Source organism: Neodiprion fabricii, chromosome 1 (assembly GCF_021155785.1).
Source record: "Neodiprion fabricii isolate iyNeoFabr1 chromosome 1, iyNeoFabr1.1, whole genome shotgun sequence".
NCBI lineage: Eukaryota > Metazoa > Arthropoda > Insecta > Hymenoptera > Diprionidae > Neodiprion > Neodiprion fabricii.
Genome location: NC_060239.1, coordinates 40,212,905 through 40,234,482, shown reverse-complemented (window position 1 = coordinate 40,234,482; position 21,578 = coordinate 40,212,905). Strand labels below are relative to the sequence as shown.

The window sequence follows — 21,578 nt, the reverse complement described above, 5'->3', positions numbered from 1 at the left end:
TCTGATTTAGGAGAAATTATGATCTTTATATTGCTCTGGCACATACCGACCTGTCCTACCGAATTCCAATGTTAAAACGAATCGGCATAGCAGGATACTGCACTTTCACCCCGACCTTCCAGTTACCCATAATCGTGCCCTTACCTGCGGAGCAAAGCCCATAAGGTTAGTTGTCTTTATACCTATATCGTCAGTCACACTCAACAAAACGTGTGTCAATTGATGTTAACCGTGCTAGCGTTCACGACTAGGTATCTCTATTCGTCGTATAAGCCATAACCAAAGCTTTGGCCGTCATAACGACATAACGTGAGCAGAGGTATACCCACAGCTCGTAGATCGTGATGGAGATGGATTTCGGTAATGGCCGCGGTAGTGGACGGTGCTGGTGGTGATGTTCACTGATCTCGTGTTCGTGCTACAGGTTGTTTTCGTTTGAAGTATAACCGTAGTTTCATTCAATAAAATCCTTCTATCAAACGTCGTCGAAATAATAAATGTCCGAGATGCCACGATTTCATAAGATAGAAATCAATAGAACGGAATGGGAAGTTCCGGAACGTTATCAAATGTTAACACCAGTTGGCTCAGGAGCTTACGGCCAGGTTTGGTAAGATTTTCTCGCCTCAAGTTCGAGCAATACTGTACCTGCTTTATTAATACTCAATAGCTAAATTTTTCCCACACCAACTAGAATATATCTAATTATTTCATTTTCCTTTCTATTACGTACCAGCCCAGATATGCCAGGGATGAATGAGCTAAGCCATCTATTATTGGTATCTGTCAACTTTACTCATGATAAATCGTTGTTAGAAAGCCTTTTCTGGCATGCCAAACATAGGTGACGTAGGGAATTTGCAAAACTCGATATGAGAGTAGCAAAAATTGTCCCTGACTTGGTAAAGACTGCAAAATCTGTTTTGCTAATAGCTTTCTCTCAATTTAGAATTGAACCATTGCCTGACAATTCCCATCTTAGTATTACCATGTCTCGTGCAGAGTACAGAGCAGCAAGTTGTGCATGCCCATATGTACCCTGCTATGTAGATTTATTCATTTCAGCATCTAGTAAAAAATGGCATTGTCTCAGTGACCTTTTTCTTTCCCAGAGTTCTCAGCTAGTTGGTTGAGGTATTAACGGTATTATCACAACATCTTTACTCTGAACCTCCAGATTTCAGTATCAATTTCAAATGTTAGAATGACAAAATTTTAACTTGCTTAAAGAACATATTATTTGGTTCGAATTTAGGAATGTCATTCCCTGTTCAATGTAACAAACTCAACTAAGCCAAAGAATATAGAGCTAAATAGAAAAATGTTGTTAGAAGTTACATAGCTCAGGCTACGTTCCACATTTGAAGACACGACACAGATTACCAAAACCTATTTGCCCTAAATTATATTAACCATCACGAATATGGTATCAAAATTTTTCTGTATTTAAAATTAGTGAAGATAAATTGTAATAGATTATGTAATATACTGATCATGTCTGAATCTCCCTTGCAAATTAGGGAACTTTTTGCATCACTCCAGATTTCAGCAAACTCTGCAAAATCAATACATGTTGAGCCAAGATGCAAGCAGCTGCATTTGCCTATCTATTAGGTCACACATAGACTAATTAGTCGCAAGTTCCAACTGTTGAGCATATGAAAAAATGTAACGAGCTTCAATTGATCATTACCTCAATAGTAGTAGTACGTAGTGTTAAAGATTGCAAGATCCATAATCCAAAAGAAATTACATCGAAAAAGACCAGGCTTATTTTTCATTGACCTTGCCTACGTTGTAGCCAATACTTGCAGCTAACTTCAGTGTCATAATAAAATTATGCACTTACATACTGCAACCATCTACTCCGTTTCTCATGACTTTGATGATAAACTAATACGATTACCTACAATGTAGCACGAAACTGCATAAAATCTTCGATGTCAAAAGGAAATTTTTTTTTTTCAAACCGTAAATATATAGCATACCACTATTGGTTTGGTAAATAAAAAACGCATCGCCTACATTTGTATAATTGCAAATTAATCTTGTAAAAATGAGTCATCATTAAGCAAATATTAATTTGTTTTTACAGTTCAGCTGTAGATACAACCAATGGGCAAAAGGTTGCTATCAAAAAATTGGCAAGGCCGTTTCAATCGGCAGTACATGCCAAAAGAACATATCGAGAATTACGTATGCTGAAACATATGAATCACGAAAATGTATGTTAGAGTACAATACAACCTGAAACAAACACGAAATAGAATGAGGCTTGATAAGTCGCGTTACTTTTCAGGTGATTGGCCTGCTCGATGTATTCCATCCATCCACATCGCTTGTAGATTTCCAGCATGTGTAAGTATTGCAAGAAAAACAACACTACTTTAGCATAGCAGTGCGTCTACTAACAATTATAACATTTGTTATAGGTATTTAGTAACACACTTGATGGGAGCTGATTTGAACAATATTGTGAGAACTCAGAAGCTAAGCGACGACCATGTACAATTTTTAGTCTATCAGATACTTCGTGGCTTGAAATATATTCATTCTGCAGGAATAATTCACAGGGTAAATTTCTTAAGACATCTTTTTTTGAAAAATGATGTATCGCCAGAGAAGAGTATCAGGCTATGGTTGAGATGAAGTTTCTTTACCAATACCCACCAAGATTCACAATATTGATTTCAGTTGATATTCTGCTTGTGCTTTAGGATTTGAAACCGTCAAACATTGCCGTTAACGAAGATTGTGAGTTGAAGATCTTGGACTTTGGTTTAGCACGGCCAACAGAGAATGAAATGACGGGATACGTGGCAACCAGGTGGTACAGAGCTCCTGAAATAATGCTCAACTGGATGCATTACAATCAAACTGGTATTTATCACAAGAAGCAGGAAAGGCGGGAGAGGCGCGTTTCGAAGAAAACTGTTATTCCTTTTCTTAACTTTTCTTATTTCTCCAAATTTTACTTACGCTAAGCACATGTCTATGTATGTACAAATTTCGACGTTTTGCCACATAAAATTAATCGAATTTTAGTTGATATTTGGTCCGTTGGATGTATAATGGCTGAACTACTAACTGGCAGGACACTATTCCCAGGAACAGATCGTATCCTTTTCAAAGACTTGTTCAATAGTTTGAATGGCTTGCTGTGACCGTCGATAAAATATTCATCACCTCAAGGAAAAAACACTTTGGTACCTCGATATCTTGAAACTATGTCGGTCACTTTCCTCTATTCGTGTTGATGCACGTAGCGTGCAACCTATTATCTGAAATAAGCTTGAAAATAGCATGCTTCCATGATTCATTCCATGTTTTCACGTTACTATTGTCTTGTCACAATTGTTGCTTCTGCGCTGACGGCTACTGGAAATAAATGACATTATCGACTATGGTGTGCAGGTAATATCATGTTGATCACTAGTAAATATTCAGCTCTTCAGCACTCTCTCTACAAGATTTTCTCTCGTGCAGCACAGCTCAACCTACAGAAGGATCAGCAGTGAGAGTCAGACGTCATAACATGCGCAAGTGCTGACGACTTAATTATCATATGAACTGATGTTATGAAGTAAAACATTCAGCTCATCTCATTCCAATTCAAAAAAAAAAATTCATGTTTCCACCAATTCGTTCATGGTAATGCTTATTGTTTTTAATACGCCAAGTGCAGAGTCCATTTTGCTAATGTTTCCATTTATGCCGCTTCATACTATCAACTTGAGCAATATGCAAGATTAATAACATAAGGATACTAAATTTGTATCATTGGTCATCGGTAACCGATATGACACTTCCTGTATTGACTTTTGTTCTGCAGGTGCTGTATCTCAAGTTTCATAATTTACAAGGCTTGTACTTTTCTGGCAAGTTGTATAATTTAATTCCGAAAATTTTAATATAAGGATATATATTGTTGAAATTCGAGGTATAAAATTCGTGGGCTGTCACAATTTGTCATCTTTGCTTTCTTCAAGATGTATACATACATATACCTATATATATATATATCTATATATACCCAATTCAGCGTCGATGCATATTCTCAATAATAAATAATCATCTGAATTAGTATAGTAGATATGGTAAATTGGGTTGATATTTATACAAAACACTTTCATATTTCTTAAAGTCGCGGTTTGCAAAGACTTGCGTATTATCAGTGAAGCCTTAGCAAGAGCAGATATTCATCAGTTGAACCTTATTATGGAGATTCTGGGGACTCCGCGAGATGAGTTCATGCAGAAAATATCATCAGAGTCTGTGAGTATGCTTGAATTACCAATGGTATGTAACGCTTGTAAATGCTATATAATTCCACATGAAAGAGGTTTCCGCAAAAAAACGCATTTACTCGATGTTCCATTAAATCTAGTCACTGTAAACTAGTTTGAGAGATTCAACGCCTTGGCCGCTGCCAATTCATATCCCCATCTAATTCTTATCAGTTGGATTTCAATCCACAGCTCTGTGTCCATTTCCACTACTGTCTAATCGATACTGGGCAAAGTTAACTTTTGGTATGAATCAGAAAATTCTTCAGCTGGAACTAAATAGGATTGAGAAAATAGCCGAAGCCTCTTTCGATTATGTCAGATGCACATTTTTCAAGGTTTTAAAGCCAGTAATAAAGAATTGGCTCTCAGTATGCAAATTTCAAGGTAAGATAAACTTTGCATGTTCTAACTCTCTGGTGCATGAAGTGTTGACAAATTTTCATATCTTCGCATTTTACATCAAATCAGGGGATCAGAAATTAATGCACAGATTCAGTGTGATCGATACTCGTGGCTAACTTATCATACCTCTGGCAAACTTATATGGACGTTTGATCGCACATTATTTAAGAATTTGCTGCGCATTCTGAAAAGCAGAACATCGATCTCATTTCAATTGTATCATACCACCCTTTATATTTATTCTCACAATAGTTTTTCATGGGCTGATATTCTTCTGAGATGTTTGAGTACTTAAAATATCAATAGATTGTATAATACCTACTGTACATTCGTTTATTTAATTCCAAGCAAAATGTTTATTTTTCATTAAGAATTCAATAGGAATATGCATCGGCCAAAATTACCTTAACAATTGCCAGACATCGATCACCTGACGCGAGTACTCGTGCTCTGTGGCACGCCCACAGAAGATACTTTAGGCAAAATAACCAGCCAAGAGGTAAATGGGATATTATTAGTTTGAGATAACGCCAGGATTTCTCACAATATGGTACCACATCACAGAGTAGCTTCGAGCCAAGTATTAAGGGATCATCTCTTGCTTTTTCTTGTGCTGTCAAAATTTGAATTCAGAATTAATGAACTATCGAGTCAAGGGTACTACAAGGTTTCGTAATCAACCCAATGTTTGCAAAATGGTACCTAATGTATGATACACAGAATTTCAGGAAGGTGAGAACAATCAATGACACGGCAAAGTTTATACTAGGCATCTACTGAGGTTAACAATATAGTACGCTTGAACTACCAGCAAGTTTCTGCACAAATGATATGAATTTTGCAACTATTAACCAGATTTGAAAGAGGAAAAATTCGAAAGCACTCGAATTTTTAACAATGAATTAATGATTAATGCTTGTTACGAGCTGTTACAAACTAAAGCAATACTACAATATTAACATAACATCAGATGATAGAACAGCGTTTGGCACAAACGTGAATTGAGTTTAGGTAATTATCTAATTGCATTACAGGCTCGAAATTATATACAGAGTTTACCACCGCTTAAAAAGAAGGATTTCAAGGAAGTATTTCGCGGAGCAAATCCTCTGGGTAAGGAAAACTGCTAATACTTTATGCGAGTTATTAAAATGTGTACCCAACTTTGAAGAAACTCTTAGTATAGAATATAAAACAGACGTATCAAATTTAGTCTTAGATAGTTGAATATAACAATGATCGATAATAAAATATATACATAGTATATGTATACTGTATGCGGGTGCGCTGCTGCAAAAAAATAATACCTGAGCGGTAGCCTGCACAAAATAGCCGAGGTTTGAACGAGTCCAGCTACACCTGGGCAAGTTTTTCGCGCATTTTCCTCATCTCCTGTGTGAATTCAGATGTTTCTATTGATCAGATTGAGATGGCAGCAGATGCATAATCTGACCCATCCCTCCCTCACCCCGCACAAGCTAGTCGCTTATGGGGAAATACCTTTTTGGGTATGGCGGAACTAGTAATAATCATTATTATTACAATTAGTATTCTACTTAAGTTGCTTTGTATCGAGTGTATTTCGATATTGTTAAACGCCCAACTCGACACATTACAGCAATCAACCTATTGGAACTAATGCTAGAGTTGGATGCTGAAAGAAGAATAACAGCAGAACAAGCTTTGGCACATCCATACCTTGCTCAATACGCAGATCCTACCGATGAGCCTGTATCTTTACCCTATGATCAGAGTTTCGAAGACATGGATCTACCTGTAGAGAAATGGAAGGGTGAGTGTCTCTCACTGAAGCTTACTTACTACATTACTACCTCTACATCGTATCGCAATAAAGAGACTGCGTCTCGTCCGAGACACTTTCGTATTTCTCGATTATAACCCTGTCTTGACTATGAAAGAAAATGCCATCCTTGTTTTCGCAGTCATTCGTTGAACTTTTCTACATATCACTCCTTAATTGTCATCGGTTTCTTGGATAGATACAGAATCATACCCTGCCTTATGCAAACTCGGAGCTGCACATTTTTCGATTTCTTGTTTGACAACGCTGCTATCCACTGTCGTCAGTGTTTCTACAAATTAGGCGCATTTCGTGCGAACTCTACGTGCATGATTATGATTCTACGATCGAGGAAAGTGATTGTTTCGTTATACGTTTACTAAACTCTTCAAAAAACTATGCAAGTTTGTACCTCGACTTACGCGATCTTCGTCGGACCTACCTATAGCGTAGCTACGAAGTATTATTATTTGTAACATTAATTTTGTATTCAGGTAAGTTTTTAGAATTATACATGTAAAAGATACATGTATTAATTCCCTGTAGATATGAATATCATCTGTGCACAGGGCCCAATCTTACATTAATATTTCACTTAAATCTGATACTTTCACAGCAGGATAAGACCAAAACTGTGCACAAAAATTCCCTCTTTTTAAATCAACTTCACTTACTTTATCCCTGGTATGCACATAACACTCAACATATATCAAATTATTTTATATATCCGTAGCGAGCTATGTCTGACCATAAATTCCTGACTGTATTCAATGACTCTGATTTGTATAAGCACTTTCATCTATGGTTACAAACATTGTTTAATTAAGTACATCATTAATATTTTTTGGTGGCTGTTGACATGGAAAGATCCTTATCTGCAATGTATCATGACTACGCGTTTATCGCTAGAAAGCTAAGAATCTGTTCGCTCAGCTCCTTTAAGACGTATGCTGAAATTCCATTTACATATGAGATCTGTAACAAATGAGTGATTTGCTTCCATTTTGTACGTTGCATTAATTTAAGTGTCTTGAGTAGATTGCTAAGGGATAACTGTAATAAATTTTGCATACCCGTCGGCCGTAACAAACTAAAGCATTCTGTAATACAGATTTGCAGTCGTTAGGCTTACTGTTAGTCTGCTATGTAGCATCAGAATCTCTAAATTTAATAATATCTTCGAGGAAAGGCTTTCATTTCATAATTGATCAATACTACTATAATCAGTGGCGCTACTTGCTAGTTAATTATTTCGAATTTCAGTTTGTCTATTTTCAGTTGACTGTGCGTATGTGAGATGCATTGAATATTACTTTCGGTTTATGTACCATTATGTTATATGTTTGGTGATACTGATTTAGGTTGGGAAGGCAATACAAACCATTAGCAGCGAGCATGCAGAGGCGCTGTTAGTTTGTATCACATACCAACCTAAATCAGTATTCTTTTACATGCAATATATGTGCTTTGTTATGGTTTCTGGATTATAGCGGTATTGCACAAGGGAATCTTCCATGAATATGTAATTAATAAATGAATATCGAAGTAATCGTCACATGGACTTTGTGTTTGTTAATTTCAGAACTAGTTTACCACGAGGTTGTGAATTTTGTCCCACAACAGTTGCCAGCATCAGCTGCTGAGGGGGAATCGACATCCTAGGATGAAAAATAGTTTATCAAAGTGAATTAATTTTAAGGCGGCAATCATAGAAACTGAATGCGTGGAACATCTGTCGCTGTAAATAATCCATAATTAAGGTCGAAAAAATAGTGCAGATAATTATGAAACTTATTTTTGTGTACCACTTCCCTAAATTATTGATATGAACGAAGTATTGGAAAGTCGTTTATATTGATTATAATGTGTGCCCATTTCATCTTATTGTCACGAGTACCTTTGCTACAATTTACCCATGAGGGATGAGCATTGTTTAGGTAATGTTAAAAGATCTAAGAACTGATGGTTGGTATATTTATGCCAGCACAGAAATGGAAAACCTTGACCCATCTGTATATGTAAAGGGTGGTCATATGGGAATGTAACAAACATCATTACCAAAATAATATTCAACAATTACTATTATTTTTTTTCCCCCTTAACGAAAGACTACGCAATAAAGTAAATTTTTTAAGATCAAACTAAGTTGAACGCTTTTCCTGAAGATATTATTGGTTATATTTCTCAGAATTTGTGTATCAAAATTTTGCATAAATCAGAACAAAACTTGAAGTCAAAGGAACTAAGATGGTATGGACAAATGAATAGAACTTGGGCAAGTGACCAGATACATGAATTCATTGAAAATTTACATATAACGAACTACCATTTGCATCACTGAAACATTAAAAGCGTATCCAATTTACTTGAAGTAGAACAGCCAAAATAAAACTTACTTCGTGAGTAATATTATGCTAAATCTGGTAATACTTTATCCGTGGAATTTAGATCAACGTTTTGAATTTGCAAAATAAGTGTCGTGTACAACTTACAGATAAGCAAAGCAGACAAACCGTACAGATACTTCACTGTATAGTTCACTATGGCGGAATTTGTAGACCTAAATACCATGACTCGATGTTATAAAAATTCACGTCTTTTATGAATTAAAATGCTGGCACCTGGTGTTGGAAAAAATGTGCTATTTCATAGAAATTCATTATTTTTAAGATTCAAGAACAATCTATCGAAGTGGCCTGAAAGGCAATCATACAATACATGTTGATTTTCAGTTTTGTTCATCTGTGACATTTATAGAGCGCTACGTGTACTATTCTCGTTAAGGAATAGCGCCTCACTGGTGCAAAAACAACAAAAATATGATATGACTGTGTGCGAGTGATTTTTCATAATAGAATCAAATTAAAATTACTTACAATTTGTATAGAGCAGCACTTTTGAACCAATAACTAGCTGCACTTGTATTATTTCATGTTTAACAAACTTGTTCGTTGAAAAGTAAACTAAAATATATAATAATATGGTTAAGGTTGCGACAAAGCTCGTATGTATATACATACAAGATTGTACATGTAATGTACAAGATAATATATAATGTATTGGAATTTGATTCGGCGAATTTGAAATGCTAAATAAATCTGTTATATGGTTGTACCATCTCGTTGATTATTTAATTTCAAAATAAAACTAACACACACGAAATAGTCGAAGATGATCTTTGAAAAAAGCGATCGAATATACGCCACTTCACGCTGCGGCGACCGCGTAAACCAAAAAAATCCGGCAATTTATCGGCTACTTCCGCATTGTACCGTTGTTTTGACTGATGCGCTGGCAGTCACGTCGCTCCGCTGATAAACATAACCGTGCAAACAGTGTAAACAAAACGAAACCGACTTTGAAATATACTCGATCATTCAAATACGGTTAATGATTTGGTTATTTCAGACCTCATTTCAGGCAAATCAGTTGTGGATAACTTGCTAGATTAAAAAAAATAAAATAAAATGGGCATCAAGATCACCAGGGCTATAACGGCGAAGATGCCTACATGGGCGAAACCACCGGGAGTTGCCAGTCCACTCTACAATTTACATTCGTGGCCGTGATGTATGTAACATCCATAGAGTGTCTATAAGCACTATCTAACAAAACAACTGCTCTTGCTCTTACATTTTAGCGCATGCACATTCAACCATTCAGTGTATATTGGGCGTATGACAGCGACAAAACCCCGTAACGCTGGCGATCTATATTCTCTCAAGTCAACGGTAACCAGTTCAAAATAAGCTACCAAACAAATATCCGATATTCGTTAGTAATAAGAATTATAGCAAAAGACTTTACTGTGTAGGCGTATAATGCAATTTCTACCGCTGCTAAGCGATATGTACAATTACTCTCTAGAATAAAAATCATTACTCGGACCTAGGATTCAAATTGATCGAAATGCTTTCAACGCCAAAAGCCAAGGCTGAATTGTTTCTGGCATCATCTCTTTATGACGGATTGGAAGACAATAATATAACGTAAGTATTGTTACTATGATTGTTTCTTCTGCACACATAATAAATACAATGAAAATAACAAAATTAAATCTATGTTCATTTATTCCCGCTACAATTGCAAAATATCGAAAGGCCTGGCCATGGTCGACTTCGACGTTGACACATATATGTATCCAAATATCGAGGTCCACGTATCTCAAACGCGAAAATGAGCTCAACAGCCCCATTCCATACAAAATTCTGAACAAAAAGCCTCCAATGCATTTTCCTTTGATGCATAGAATGGAGCTGTGAAGCCCTTTTTGCGTTTGAGATACGTGGTCTTCATCATTTGGAGATGCATACGTCAACGTCGAAATGGACCAGTGCACCTCCTGAAACTACCTTTTGAAATCACCGTGATCACTAGCAGTCATTATAGCTATTTAGATAACGGTAATTGAAAGGCAGTGACAAAAAAAAAAAATGGTAATCACCATTTCTGCACATATCCAGAATCTTATCCTTAACAATGGTTATCGAATTGCACCGCAAACTCATATTGAAGTAATTTGATCTTATTTTTGTTTAACCCTGACTATGTCCTGATTACAATTCAATATACATGTATATTGACCATCGAGCGAGCTATTAGAGCAATGATCTTAAACGAGAACCTAGTCTCATTGCATTGTGTATTAAGATGTTTTTTTTTTTTAGGCAAGTGACAACCCTATTACTAAATAAAGAGGCAGATCCCAATGTTTTGATACCATCCCAAGGGATAACGCCTTTTCATTTGGTTATCGGCAATGACTCTGAAACATTTTCCGAAGAAGTAACCAAGTTGTTCCTGCGTCATGGTGGAAATCCTAATATCAAGTCAGTAGTTACTGATTTCATATTCGATTAATAAAACTGAAACGTGATAAAACACACGAATGCAAGTAGGAGCTCATGGTTGGTAGCCTTAACTTGAGAGCACGATTTCTTCTCGATGACTGAAAGGCGTATATATCGCATTAATAACTTGTTATTCCTACCCAAGAATTAACTTTCTACCTAATCATAATCAAATCAAAAAGGGAAAGACTATATGCTTCCTTTGTCTCTTCGAAGTAGAAATTAAAAAAATTCGTGTTTCACTTTGAGGTATCAAACTTCCCGCCGAAAATTGTAGCATATTCATTAAAGTAAACACGAAACTGATACTAGCTACGCTCGAACTGATGCGCAGTGGTTCGCACTCATTAAAAAAAATTATCATTCGATAGATCAAAGTAAACGACCGCCTATGCAGTTTACTTTCAGATCAGATTAAGAAAGGAAGCAACAAACAAAGTGAATAGTTAATTGGCTGTCCAAGTATCATTGCTTGATACTGTAGCTAGATGTATTTAAAAACAGGTCTGTGGATGGAATGACGCCGGTACATGTAGCTGCTGCGTGGGGTCGCCTCGGTGTTCTTGAACTTCTATTATCTAACGGCGGTGATCCTCTATTGCTTGATGATGATGGGAGGTCCCCTTTCCATTATGCCTTTGACGAGGCTCATTACGACGCCATTGCTACCCTTGGAAAGTATTGTGGCGAATCTTTTGAAGAAGACCTAAATCTGAAGTACAGTATTGCCTTGGGTAAGGAGAACTTGACGAATGCATGTGTATACTCGTGAAAGATGTATATGTATGCTTGTGTATCTATATTCATCGCTTTCAGGAAATATGTTCTTAAGCTATTCATTAAAAATTGTACAGGAGATGCACTTCAATTGCTCTAAGTTCTTTAATTCAAAAGGCAAGAACTTCAATACATTCCCTTATTTGTTTCACAGATAAAGTTGTAGTGAGCAACGGTGGTGTGATGGCTGAATATGCTGTCTCAGAGGATACATCCACCATGGCTGGCAACAAGCATCCAGATATTCAAAAAAGCCATATATTTAACAATAACAACGCTGATATAGCGATAAATTTAAATAATGGAAAAACCGGCAACCAGGTGTCTAACCTGTTCGCAAGGTATCCTGCGGATATTGACAGTACAATGACGACTACTGACGAGTCGTCGACTTCGTTGCCAAAACATATAAACATCAGGCGACATAAGAAGTGTCTTCCACGGAGCAGAAAAAATGGTCTTGATCACAATTTGAACAACAAGGACAGGTTCAAATGCAGAGAACGAAACATGATGAACGAAAATCTTGTATTCGATTGGTGTCCTGTTTCACACCTCAATAACGAAGCCAATATTGAAGAACCGTTTTTTTTAGAACCACGAAAAGAAGGCGAAAACATGCCTCGCATCAGCTCACCGAAAACCGATACAAAATCGGTAGAGGCTACATCTGATGCCAGGACTAAATTCCGAGATGTCAAAACGACTGAAACTGTGCTACAGCATAACACAAAAACCGCTTCTAAAAATAAAATCATTCACAAAACTCCTCTACGATGTCCAAAGAGAGAACCATTTTCTGAAAGGAAAAAAACGCCATCTACCACAGGGAAAACCATGCATAATTTGAACGTCAAAACTACCTCAAACGGTAGGGAATTCTCACCAAACAAAAAGGCAGCACTATTTCGCACGCCGAGTAAACAAGGCCTTGAAAAGACTTCGTATTCACCTGATTGTTCAATTGTAAGCAAGTCACCAAATCTGATCGTAACGCCGACTAATGCTTATAAAAAATTGCACGCGGAAGGAACATTGTCTACAAATAGTACAGCTGTACAAATGCCAAAGCATTCAAAGAGACGACCAGTCTGTAGTATCAATCAAGTATCAGAATGTCGGAAAAATGTCATCAACGGGGACAATGGCAAAAATCTTTCTGTGTTGTGCAAACCGACCGACCTGGGTTACATGCAAATGAAGAAAATGGTATTAAGTCCAAATAGACTCCACACTTCTCCAATGCAATCAGAAAGACATATATACATCCCAAACCTTACAGATTCGGCGAAAGAAAAAAAAACATTATCAGCCAAACCAACAAAAATTGTGACACCCAGTTATTCCACGACATGTTCACCAGCAACCCCGTTTAACAAAACGTATAATAAAAGTGATTACTTTGATGCTGCAGGATTCTCACCAAATATAGAAAAAGCTACTCCATTCTTTGATAGAAGGACTTTGACTAAAAGAATTGCCATAAAGTTAGAGGAAACGATGTATGACGATGATTCTGACAAAAGTATTTTACCTATGGATTCCAACCAGATTTCAGATATTCCAAGAACTGAGACGCAACTTCAAGACGACATAAGTACTGAAATTAAATTAAAAGATTGTATCCCCACTGAGCTTCAAGCATTAGGCATTGACGATAATAATCATTTCAATTATTGGAAGAGAAGATTAAATCCAAAACGTCCACTAACGAACAAACGAAATGAAATAGTGAATACCGTCATTGATTCTACAAGAAACGAGGTAGCCGATGGTGTGAGCCATCGATCGGACAATCTTAATGGTAAATCAACAGAGACAAACAATACCATACATCTCCCGAATGAAGCAATTGAATATGGAACATTGAAACCTGACTTGAATATACTTGCTGGTAATCATGTTCGCGTGAGGTCAATCGACTTGAAAAATGAAAACAATGAGAAACTAACGTTAAGGCCCTGCCCACATGTATCAAACTTGAAGGAAACTGACGATTCGCTTGCACACACTGATCACAGTAGTTATTTCTCTGATACTTATATCGAAGATGAAACAGATTCAGCCAATTTCAGCAAAACAGATTCATTAATGAAACCGCATCAATTAACCAAGAACAAATCAGCCAGTTATGATAGCCTGGCAAAAGCCAGATCCAAATTATCTCAAAATCAGTGTAATTTCCCACTTGATTTGGTTAACAACAAATGCTTTAGTGATAGGAAAAGCTCTGGTCTCTTATCCAACGTTACGTCAAGTACTAACACATCAAGTTATGCATCTTTCGTTAGCATCGAAGAGGAATACAAATATGAAGACGCAGAGGAGGGAGTCATTCTATTGGAACGCCGCTTGTTGGTCACTCCAGTGAAGTGAGTTACAACTACCCATACACATACTATCTACTTTCCTTATCAAAACAAGGTGAGATTTCCTTCAACACCAATGACTAAACTATGCTTTATACGACCTTTATGCCCAAAACTGTGCATGGATCTGGCTAAACTTGAAATTCAATGTGTGAGATGTGTAGGAGAATTGTGGTTAGATGTCTAATATGTAAAGACGTGGGCCAGTTGTGTGACACTTTCCTTAACCCACAATCATACAAGTTGCCACTTTTTGGATGACTCTGAGAAAACTGAGATTCTGGTTCATAACTTACTTGTTAACAAAGATTGTTACTTTTGTTTTATTTTATATTTGCAACGATCATGTAATTATGAATAGTAATAAGGAATGAAAATTATCGAAAAATTAATTAAACAAACCACTGTGAGATACTTGTGACTAATCGGGGTGGTGAATATGAAAATGCATTTGCATCCTCTGCAAAGTTTACATATGCCAATACACAAATTAAGAACTGTGGAGAACACCTCGAACGAATCTCTATCAACTTTGAGACGTAATATCTTTAAATAAGTACTAATACCCAAGTACCCTGATTGTGGTTTAAAGAAAGAATAACTAGAATTACAAATAATGCTAGAAGAAAGAGCATAAACTACTTTCAACATAGCTAAAACTATACTGGATAGGAATATTGTCATGATGCTGCAGAAAAATTGTTAAATGCTCTGTCATTCAGACTAAGAAAGAACATAATAAAAACATAGTCAGGGAAAAGTCAGGTATTTCTATGTCATTGTGATAGAACGCGAAAGAATAATGCTTTTTCCATTACAGAAAATTCTATGAACAATCTGTTTTCCACGTGCTCGGTTACAGGACTATTAAATAGATTATAAGGTATTTTTGAAAACTGATTGGTTCAGACAGAGCTTTATTTATTAGATACTCGAAATGACACTATCGTTTCAATCAGGAAAGTTATAATTTGGTCAGGGAAAATCAGGGAATTTCTTCAACTATTTTGAGTGGCCACCATATATGTACTAAAAACAATACGGCTTATACTTAGAAAATTTAGATTATTTAAACTAGGCATATTCTGTAAGATCATAAATATAAATCATAGGAGGCCTGTGTGCACGCACAGTATTTTGGCTCGGGTATACCTGCAGAGTAGATATTTTCCGTTTTCTTATTTCAGCATTTCTGTAGTATGCTCAGCAATATATGGATTCATCTTTTAATTCCGCAAAAAGTTCCTGACCCGATAATTTCTTATTTTTCTGTCACTCTGGAAATATGTTCCATTAAGATGAAGAAATTATCAAACCACACATGAATTTTTTCTTATTTTTCTTATCTTTCAAGCGAAAAATATGAAGTAAAAAAAAATTTGATATTTTCCCCGTGACGATTGAGTTTAGTTGCTTTCTAAATTTTTATTTTAATAATTGATTTTGCACACTACATAATATCAATTTTTTCCAAAAATTTTCACAGTGATCTGCCATCAACAAAAAGTAATAATATAAATCTCTTTTTTGATTGCCTGTAAATGTTATTAAACTTCCGAGTGTTTTCAAGATATGTGTAATGACAGTGACTGAAAGTATATATAGATTCAGATATATGTTCGATATCTTACATAATATCGATTTTTTTTACATATCGCCTATCCTTGGTCAAAAGGTACAAGGCTTATATGCGTATTTTGATTGAGAATTATCACAGTTTCCAGATCAACTAATTGTTATAACTTTTCGACAATAATGTTGTAGCATTCCAATAATCAAACCTGAAGTCAACTGTTCTTCACCATCTGAGAAAGGCAGCGATTGTTTAGATGGTAAGTGAATTACCATATTTACAAAAGGTTTTTATTTCGGTACGTGCTATAATTAGTTTGGTTAAACTGACCTGTATTGTGTGATGTATGGCTGCCTACCCTTAACACTAATTGGCAGTGGACGCGTATTTTTTTCTAAGATGCGAAACCTGATTGTAGTTTACTTGAACTTTTGTGGAATTATTTTATTTAAAAATTGCAAAAGGTGTTAACTATCTACTGAGTAAACACTTGATTATATTCGTTCGTAACCGCCTGATTACATTTTTGGTATATTGTGTGTGAAATAATTTATAAGCGTATTCGAAATTCCAAATTAAAATAATTATCTGCACACATGCATAGACAATACATGTATAATGTACATGAATACTTTGTTGCGTATCGACATTTAAAATACGAAAAATCAAATTTCTACAATCGTGTGTGAAGTATTATTTAAAAAGAAAGGATATTACCACAATGAATATTGCTGAAACTTTCAGAAAAATTATATGCCTTGCAATTTATTATTAGTTGTACGTAAGAATTGTAATATTTTCATTTGGCAGATAAATCGACAGAATCGTACACTTCAAGTTTACCATCATCATTGGTATTTATGGACAGTGAAACTCTGCGCGCAGAGTTGACTAAACTGATTGGTCATCCGCCTGGTCCTATAACAGCTACAACTCGCCATGTCTATTTGAAGCGACTATGGAAACTTCAAAAATTGACCCCAAGTTTGCCATGTCCCAAGATTGCAGCTTCACCAAGTAAATAAATTTGTCCTGCTATTATTTAATAATTATTTTATTTTATTTCAGTACAATTTGAACGATACTTTATATCACTATTATCATCTTTGTTATTGTTGTTGTTACTGTTGTTATCTTCATCGTAATAATTTGTTTGATTCTTACTCGGCATCTTGGGGTCTATTCGACACAACGCCAAGTTTAATAACTTATAGAATACAGATGCTTTCAGAAATTTGCCAATTTTTTTCACTTGTTAACAACGAAATTTCCTTTAAAAATCATGCCGCCAGCGAATCTGATATTTGAAGGGTATGTCAGAAGTTTTTCAAGTCATTCTGTTGAATATTTTCTTTACTATTGACTAATGATTGTGTGTCGGCTACACCTCACCTGTGAGGTGTGTCGAGTAAGAGTTAAGGTATCTACTAGGGCTGTGCCGGTGTCAGAATTCTTCGGATCGCGTCAGGAGAAATCTATTAGTTTCGGGTCGGATTCCCGAAAACCCCGGAATTCCGGAAACTCCGGGAATTTCTGAAAATGTCGGGCTTTCCGAAAATATCGGGGTCCTCGAAAAAAAACGCTTGTCGAATTTTTCGAAATTGCCGGAACCCCCAATGTACTTTTTACTGACGATATCCATGTCATTTCGCTATACTATTTTCTATTAGTATTTAGTATTTGTCCAATATTATAAATATTAGATAATTTAGGTTAATCACGTTTCAGCTTCCTCAAAGATTTCTGGTTCTCCGACAATCCTGGGTCTTCCGAAGATTCTGGGTTTCCCGACTGTTCCGAGATCGCCAAAAAACCCAATCCTGAACGTCTGAACCCGACCTTTTTTTCAGAGATTTCGGGAAGCCGCACAGCGCTAGTATCTACTATTTGTACATGTATACTATTCATACATGTATGTATTTATTACGAATTTTCTTTCATCTAGAATTCAGCATGGAAATTGAAAGAACATTGCGATCTGAGAGTTGGGTGAATGACTTGTCGCTGTATGAAACGTTAGAACAGCAAGTATTCAGCGAATTTTCGAAGCCTGATCCAACACGACGATGGAGAGAGGGTACAATCAAGTCGTCATTCAACTACCTGCTGATGGATCCTCGTATTACAGATAATCTCCCACGTCGAGTAGATGCATTATCATCGATCGAATGTTGGCGATCATTTTTGTCGTCGATATTTTACGTTGGTAAAGGAAAGCGATCAAGACCATATGCTCATTTGTATGAAGCATACGGAGAATGGAAAAGAGGTAACAGAAGTACAAGCGATAAAAAAATGAACTACATTTTGGATATTTGGAATAGCAACTGCGGAGTGGTCTGCTTACATCTGTTTCAAAATACAATTCCTGTTGAGGCGTACACTCGAGAGGCTGCAATGATAGATGCGTTGGGATTGGATAGACTGAAAAATTCAAAATCAGGGGAGTACTATGGTGTTGCCGCAACATGGAGTCACCATCAAAAGCGAACCTTCGGCGTGTATTTGTTATACAAAGCAATGCAGATTTTGATGAATGATGGCGAGAGGCAATTATGCCCTGACAATATTGGAAGATGATGCAACATTACATAACAATGATAACTATTTGTATGTGGTATACAATGCTTATGTCGACGAAACATGTTTTATCAACATGTCTAATACTATATTTATTTAAGACAAGGATTTTTTGCAGACAGTCTACTTTCATCTTTTTACCACAATGTAAGAATAAGTAACTTCACCATGAATTTTTTTATTTAGTAACGTTTTCAAAGTCATATTGGTCATTATTGTGGGATATAATGTGGAATGTTAAGATTTAAAGTTTGGTTTGTGTCAATTGCGCTTTCAATTCTGAGCCTTATGTTTAAATTGTATTCACGATTCAGTATGTCCATATTTTCCCATAGTGTTGGCTTCGCATACATTTTCATTACGCGAATTAACTGAGTGTGAGAAAAGAAAGGAATCAAAACTTCTGCAAACAAGGTACAAATCTCACATGTGATAATAAAATTTTACTCAGAAAAAAGATATATATACATATATCATAGCATTAAAAGTTAGAGTAAAGTTGATGTAAGATCAGGTGGGAAAAACATTTGTAAATAGAATATAAGTATATGGAATATCTGAAGTGTAAATAGATTTTTATAAACTAGCTAGGTTCCCCAAGGTGCTCAGTCGCGTGAACGTGGAGAACTTTATTAGTACTTTAATTAAATATACGTGATGCATTTCATGTATGAAATGTTGTATGAAAACAGCTGATTACCTGGGCTGAAACAATGACTTGTGTAATACAAATTTGTCTTCCAATACTGCTATAATTTTTCAACGTACTGAATACATTTCTTGGCAGAATCATTACCATTATATAACTGACACACTGTACTTCATTTCCCTATTATGTCCGTAGCGTAAACATTTACCGACGACTGTATAATGTTTTTGACTGAATTAATTTCGGCACATTTAAGACCAACGGGATAGTTCGCTACTGTTTGTTTAACATATTTCAGAATCAATCTACGGGCTGTAGATAGAAATCAGTGCAGAATCCTTTATATTATTTCTTCTTTTGGGCAGGCCGAACACTAAGTCTAAATTGAAGCTGAGTCCCACTATTGACAGCATGACATTCAACAAATCGTGAGGCTTCGATAACGGAGTGCAAAGTTAACTTGTCAAAAGAATCATATGTATGTACATAGAAATTATTACAAGTTTCCATGGGCCACATATTTTATTTCATGGATTTATTATGGTGCATTACAAAAATATGTCTGCCTAATTATATGCTGCACGTATGATACATAACTTTTTCAACTAGCGAACAATCATTTCAATAACTTTCCACTACAAGTACTCCCTATCCATAGGCGTTTTCTTAGCTTTCTTATCCCTAGCTCTTGGATACCATCTGTGTTTCGTAGTGAATGTGATTTTGGTCAGTTCTTCCCGTACTACCTCCGGATGTTTTTTCCTAAATACGTCCATAGCTTCTTTTGCTCGATTACTGAGCACCGAATTTTCCTCAATTTTCTCAGCTGGCAAAGGTTTGGTGTATTGGTATGGAAAATGTTGTTCAGGATGCCAGCAAACAATCGTTCCATCGTCTGCAATGACCACCGCTTCCGACGGCATCGTAGAATAGTTTAATTTTGGGCACCGAATTGATCGTAGGGCAAGCAGCGGTCCTTTTAGACAGAACCTCATCTAAAACATCGTAACATGTTTACAAAGGCTGAAGGCTAGAGAATGATATGCGGTTTTTTTAGGTGACAAAATGTATACGATTACTAACCATGTCTGATAAACCTCTCAATCAGGACGATCACGAATATACTCCGGTCACCGATTAGAAATTTGTACTGATCTAGTTCATTGCTTTATTCATTTGAAATGACCGTCATTATTTCTTTTTATTGTTCTTAATCTTGATGATTCTAATCTTTACAGTGAGGTACCAATAGTCTTGACTCTTTCACCGATTTACTCTTTGAAATTTCGGGACTCAGGACATAGAGATGTCATAAATAGAGCAGTCAGCACTATCAGTAGGCAGGATACAGGGATAGCAATATGTATGTTAAAGGACGGTTCATAAGATCTGTAGGCGTAACAACTAGAAAAGTGGAGGATAGGGAATCTGTTCTTGGGTTTACAACGCCAGCTGGTGACTGATTGTAAACCATATTACACAGATTCCCTATCCTCAAAACTTCTTCCTGACGCTGTTACGGTTACGGAGATTGTAGACCATCCTTAATTTCAGTCAACGCAGTTCATGCGAACAAACCGGAGCGGAGGGTCCTTTGCGATTGTAACGCCATCTTAGGAGTGAAATAAAAAATTGGACCCATTTCAGTACCGACAGATTCGGTCCTCTTATCTCTGTATAGTCTTGGTCCTCTGTGCAATGTGCATATTTGACAGGGCCACGGTCTTACATACAGGTCCGGAAACTAGTAGGGTGGGGAATGACTCAGATAATGAGGCAAAACCGTGGTTCTCGTCTTCGCCGTCTGCAGCGCTGCCCCCTCGAGGTGAGCCAATCATAAATCAGATCCGAACAGCTGATTTTTCGGAATCAACAATCCTGAATAACACTCAAAAATGAAGAAAGATGCGAATAAAAAAATGGGTGCGTGTACTTATGTACGCGCGTGAGAAGTTATACTTCTTTGGCATCATTAAATAAAAAAAACAATAAAACAAATAACGGATGTCTTACATTATATTTAAATAATCTATTAAATTTTTGTCACGAACTTTTTATTAAATGTTCTATTAAATTTATTTCTTTATTTTGCAAATATTAAAAAACCAATAATAAATATTCAACATTGATAATTTAATAATATTTAGTATTAATTATATTAAATAATGATATTTTAATTTATATCAATAAATAATACATACGGATAACTAACCTCAATTATATTGGAGCACTTGAAAAAGTATTTTAGCACAATTTTTTCACTAACATTCACAAATTTTTCGAGACTT

The 21,578-nt window shown here is 36.1% G+C and overlaps 3 protein-coding genes across 13 annotated transcripts; 2 read left to right on the top strand and 1 right to left on the bottom strand.

The window, feature by feature from the left end:
* Positions 1 to 171: 171 nt before the first annotated feature.
* On the top strand, positions 172 to 9,606 carry LOC124185211 (mitogen-activated protein kinase p38b-like). 9 transcript variants are annotated; one of them, XR_006871355.1, is made up of 10 exons: positions 173 to 610; positions 2,096 to 2,225; positions 2,300 to 2,358; positions 2,433 to 2,574; positions 2,718 to 2,880; positions 3,046 to 3,117; positions 4,145 to 4,275; positions 5,726 to 5,804; positions 6,115 to 6,199; positions 6,310 to 6,451. XR_006871355.1 is itself a non-coding variant. In XM_046575761.1 (10 exons), the coding sequence occupies exons 1-10, from the start codon at positions 498 to 500 to the stop codon at positions 8,152 to 8,154; spliced, it is 1,092 nt and encodes a 363-aa protein (XP_046431717.1). In that variant the 5' UTR covers positions 182 to 497; the 3' UTR covers positions 8,155 to 9,606. The 9 variants fall into 9 exon arrangements, 7 of the variants coding, with proteins under 7 accessions (XP_046431756.1, XP_046431724.1, XP_046431717.1 ...); XR_006871356.1 differs by lacking the exon at positions 4,145 to 4,275 and adding an exon at positions 5,111 to 5,190 and having other exon boundaries at positions 174 to 610; XM_046575761.1 differs by lacking the exons at positions 4,145 to 4,275; positions 6,115 to 6,199 and adding exons at positions 5,111 to 5,190; positions 8,075 to 9,606 and having other exon boundaries at positions 182 to 610; positions 6,310 to 6,483.
* Positions 9,607 to 9,812: 206 nt separating this feature from the next.
* Positions 9,813 to 19,197, top strand: LOC124185170. 3 transcript variants are annotated; one of them, XM_046575658.1, is made up of 9 exons: positions 9,813 to 10,062; positions 10,133 to 10,223; positions 10,385 to 10,481; positions 11,160 to 11,321; positions 11,847 to 12,076; positions 12,274 to 14,491; positions 16,253 to 16,320; positions 16,872 to 17,078; positions 18,007 to 19,197. In XM_046575658.1, the coding sequence occupies exons 3-9, from the start codon at positions 10,402 to 10,404 to the stop codon at positions 18,639 to 18,641; spliced, it is 3,600 nt and encodes a 1,199-aa protein (XP_046431614.1). In that variant the 5' UTR covers positions 9,813 to 10,062; positions 10,133 to 10,223; positions 10,385 to 10,401; the 3' UTR covers positions 18,642 to 19,197. The 3 variants fall into 3 exon arrangements, with proteins under 3 accessions (XP_046431614.1, XP_046431622.1, XP_046431605.1); XM_046575666.1 differs by having other exon boundaries at positions 9,813 to 10,223; XM_046575649.1 differs by lacking the exons at positions 9,813 to 10,062; positions 10,133 to 10,223 and having other exon boundaries at positions 10,230 to 10,481.
* A 596-nt stretch (positions 19,198 to 19,793) lies between these two features.
* LOC124185265 (39S ribosomal protein L42, mitochondrial) lies at positions 19,794 to 20,790 on the bottom strand. Its single transcript, XM_046575849.1, has 2 exons — positions 20,374 to 20,790; positions 19,794 to 20,285 (listed from the first exon to the last, which is right to left on the bottom strand). Exons 1-2 carry the CDS (start codon positions 20,374 to 20,376, stop codon positions 19,926 to 19,928), a joined length of 363 nt encoding a protein of 120 aa, XP_046431805.1. The 5' UTR covers positions 20,377 to 20,790; the 3' UTR covers positions 19,794 to 19,925.
* Between the last annotated feature and the right edge of the window lie 788 nt (positions 20,791 to 21,578).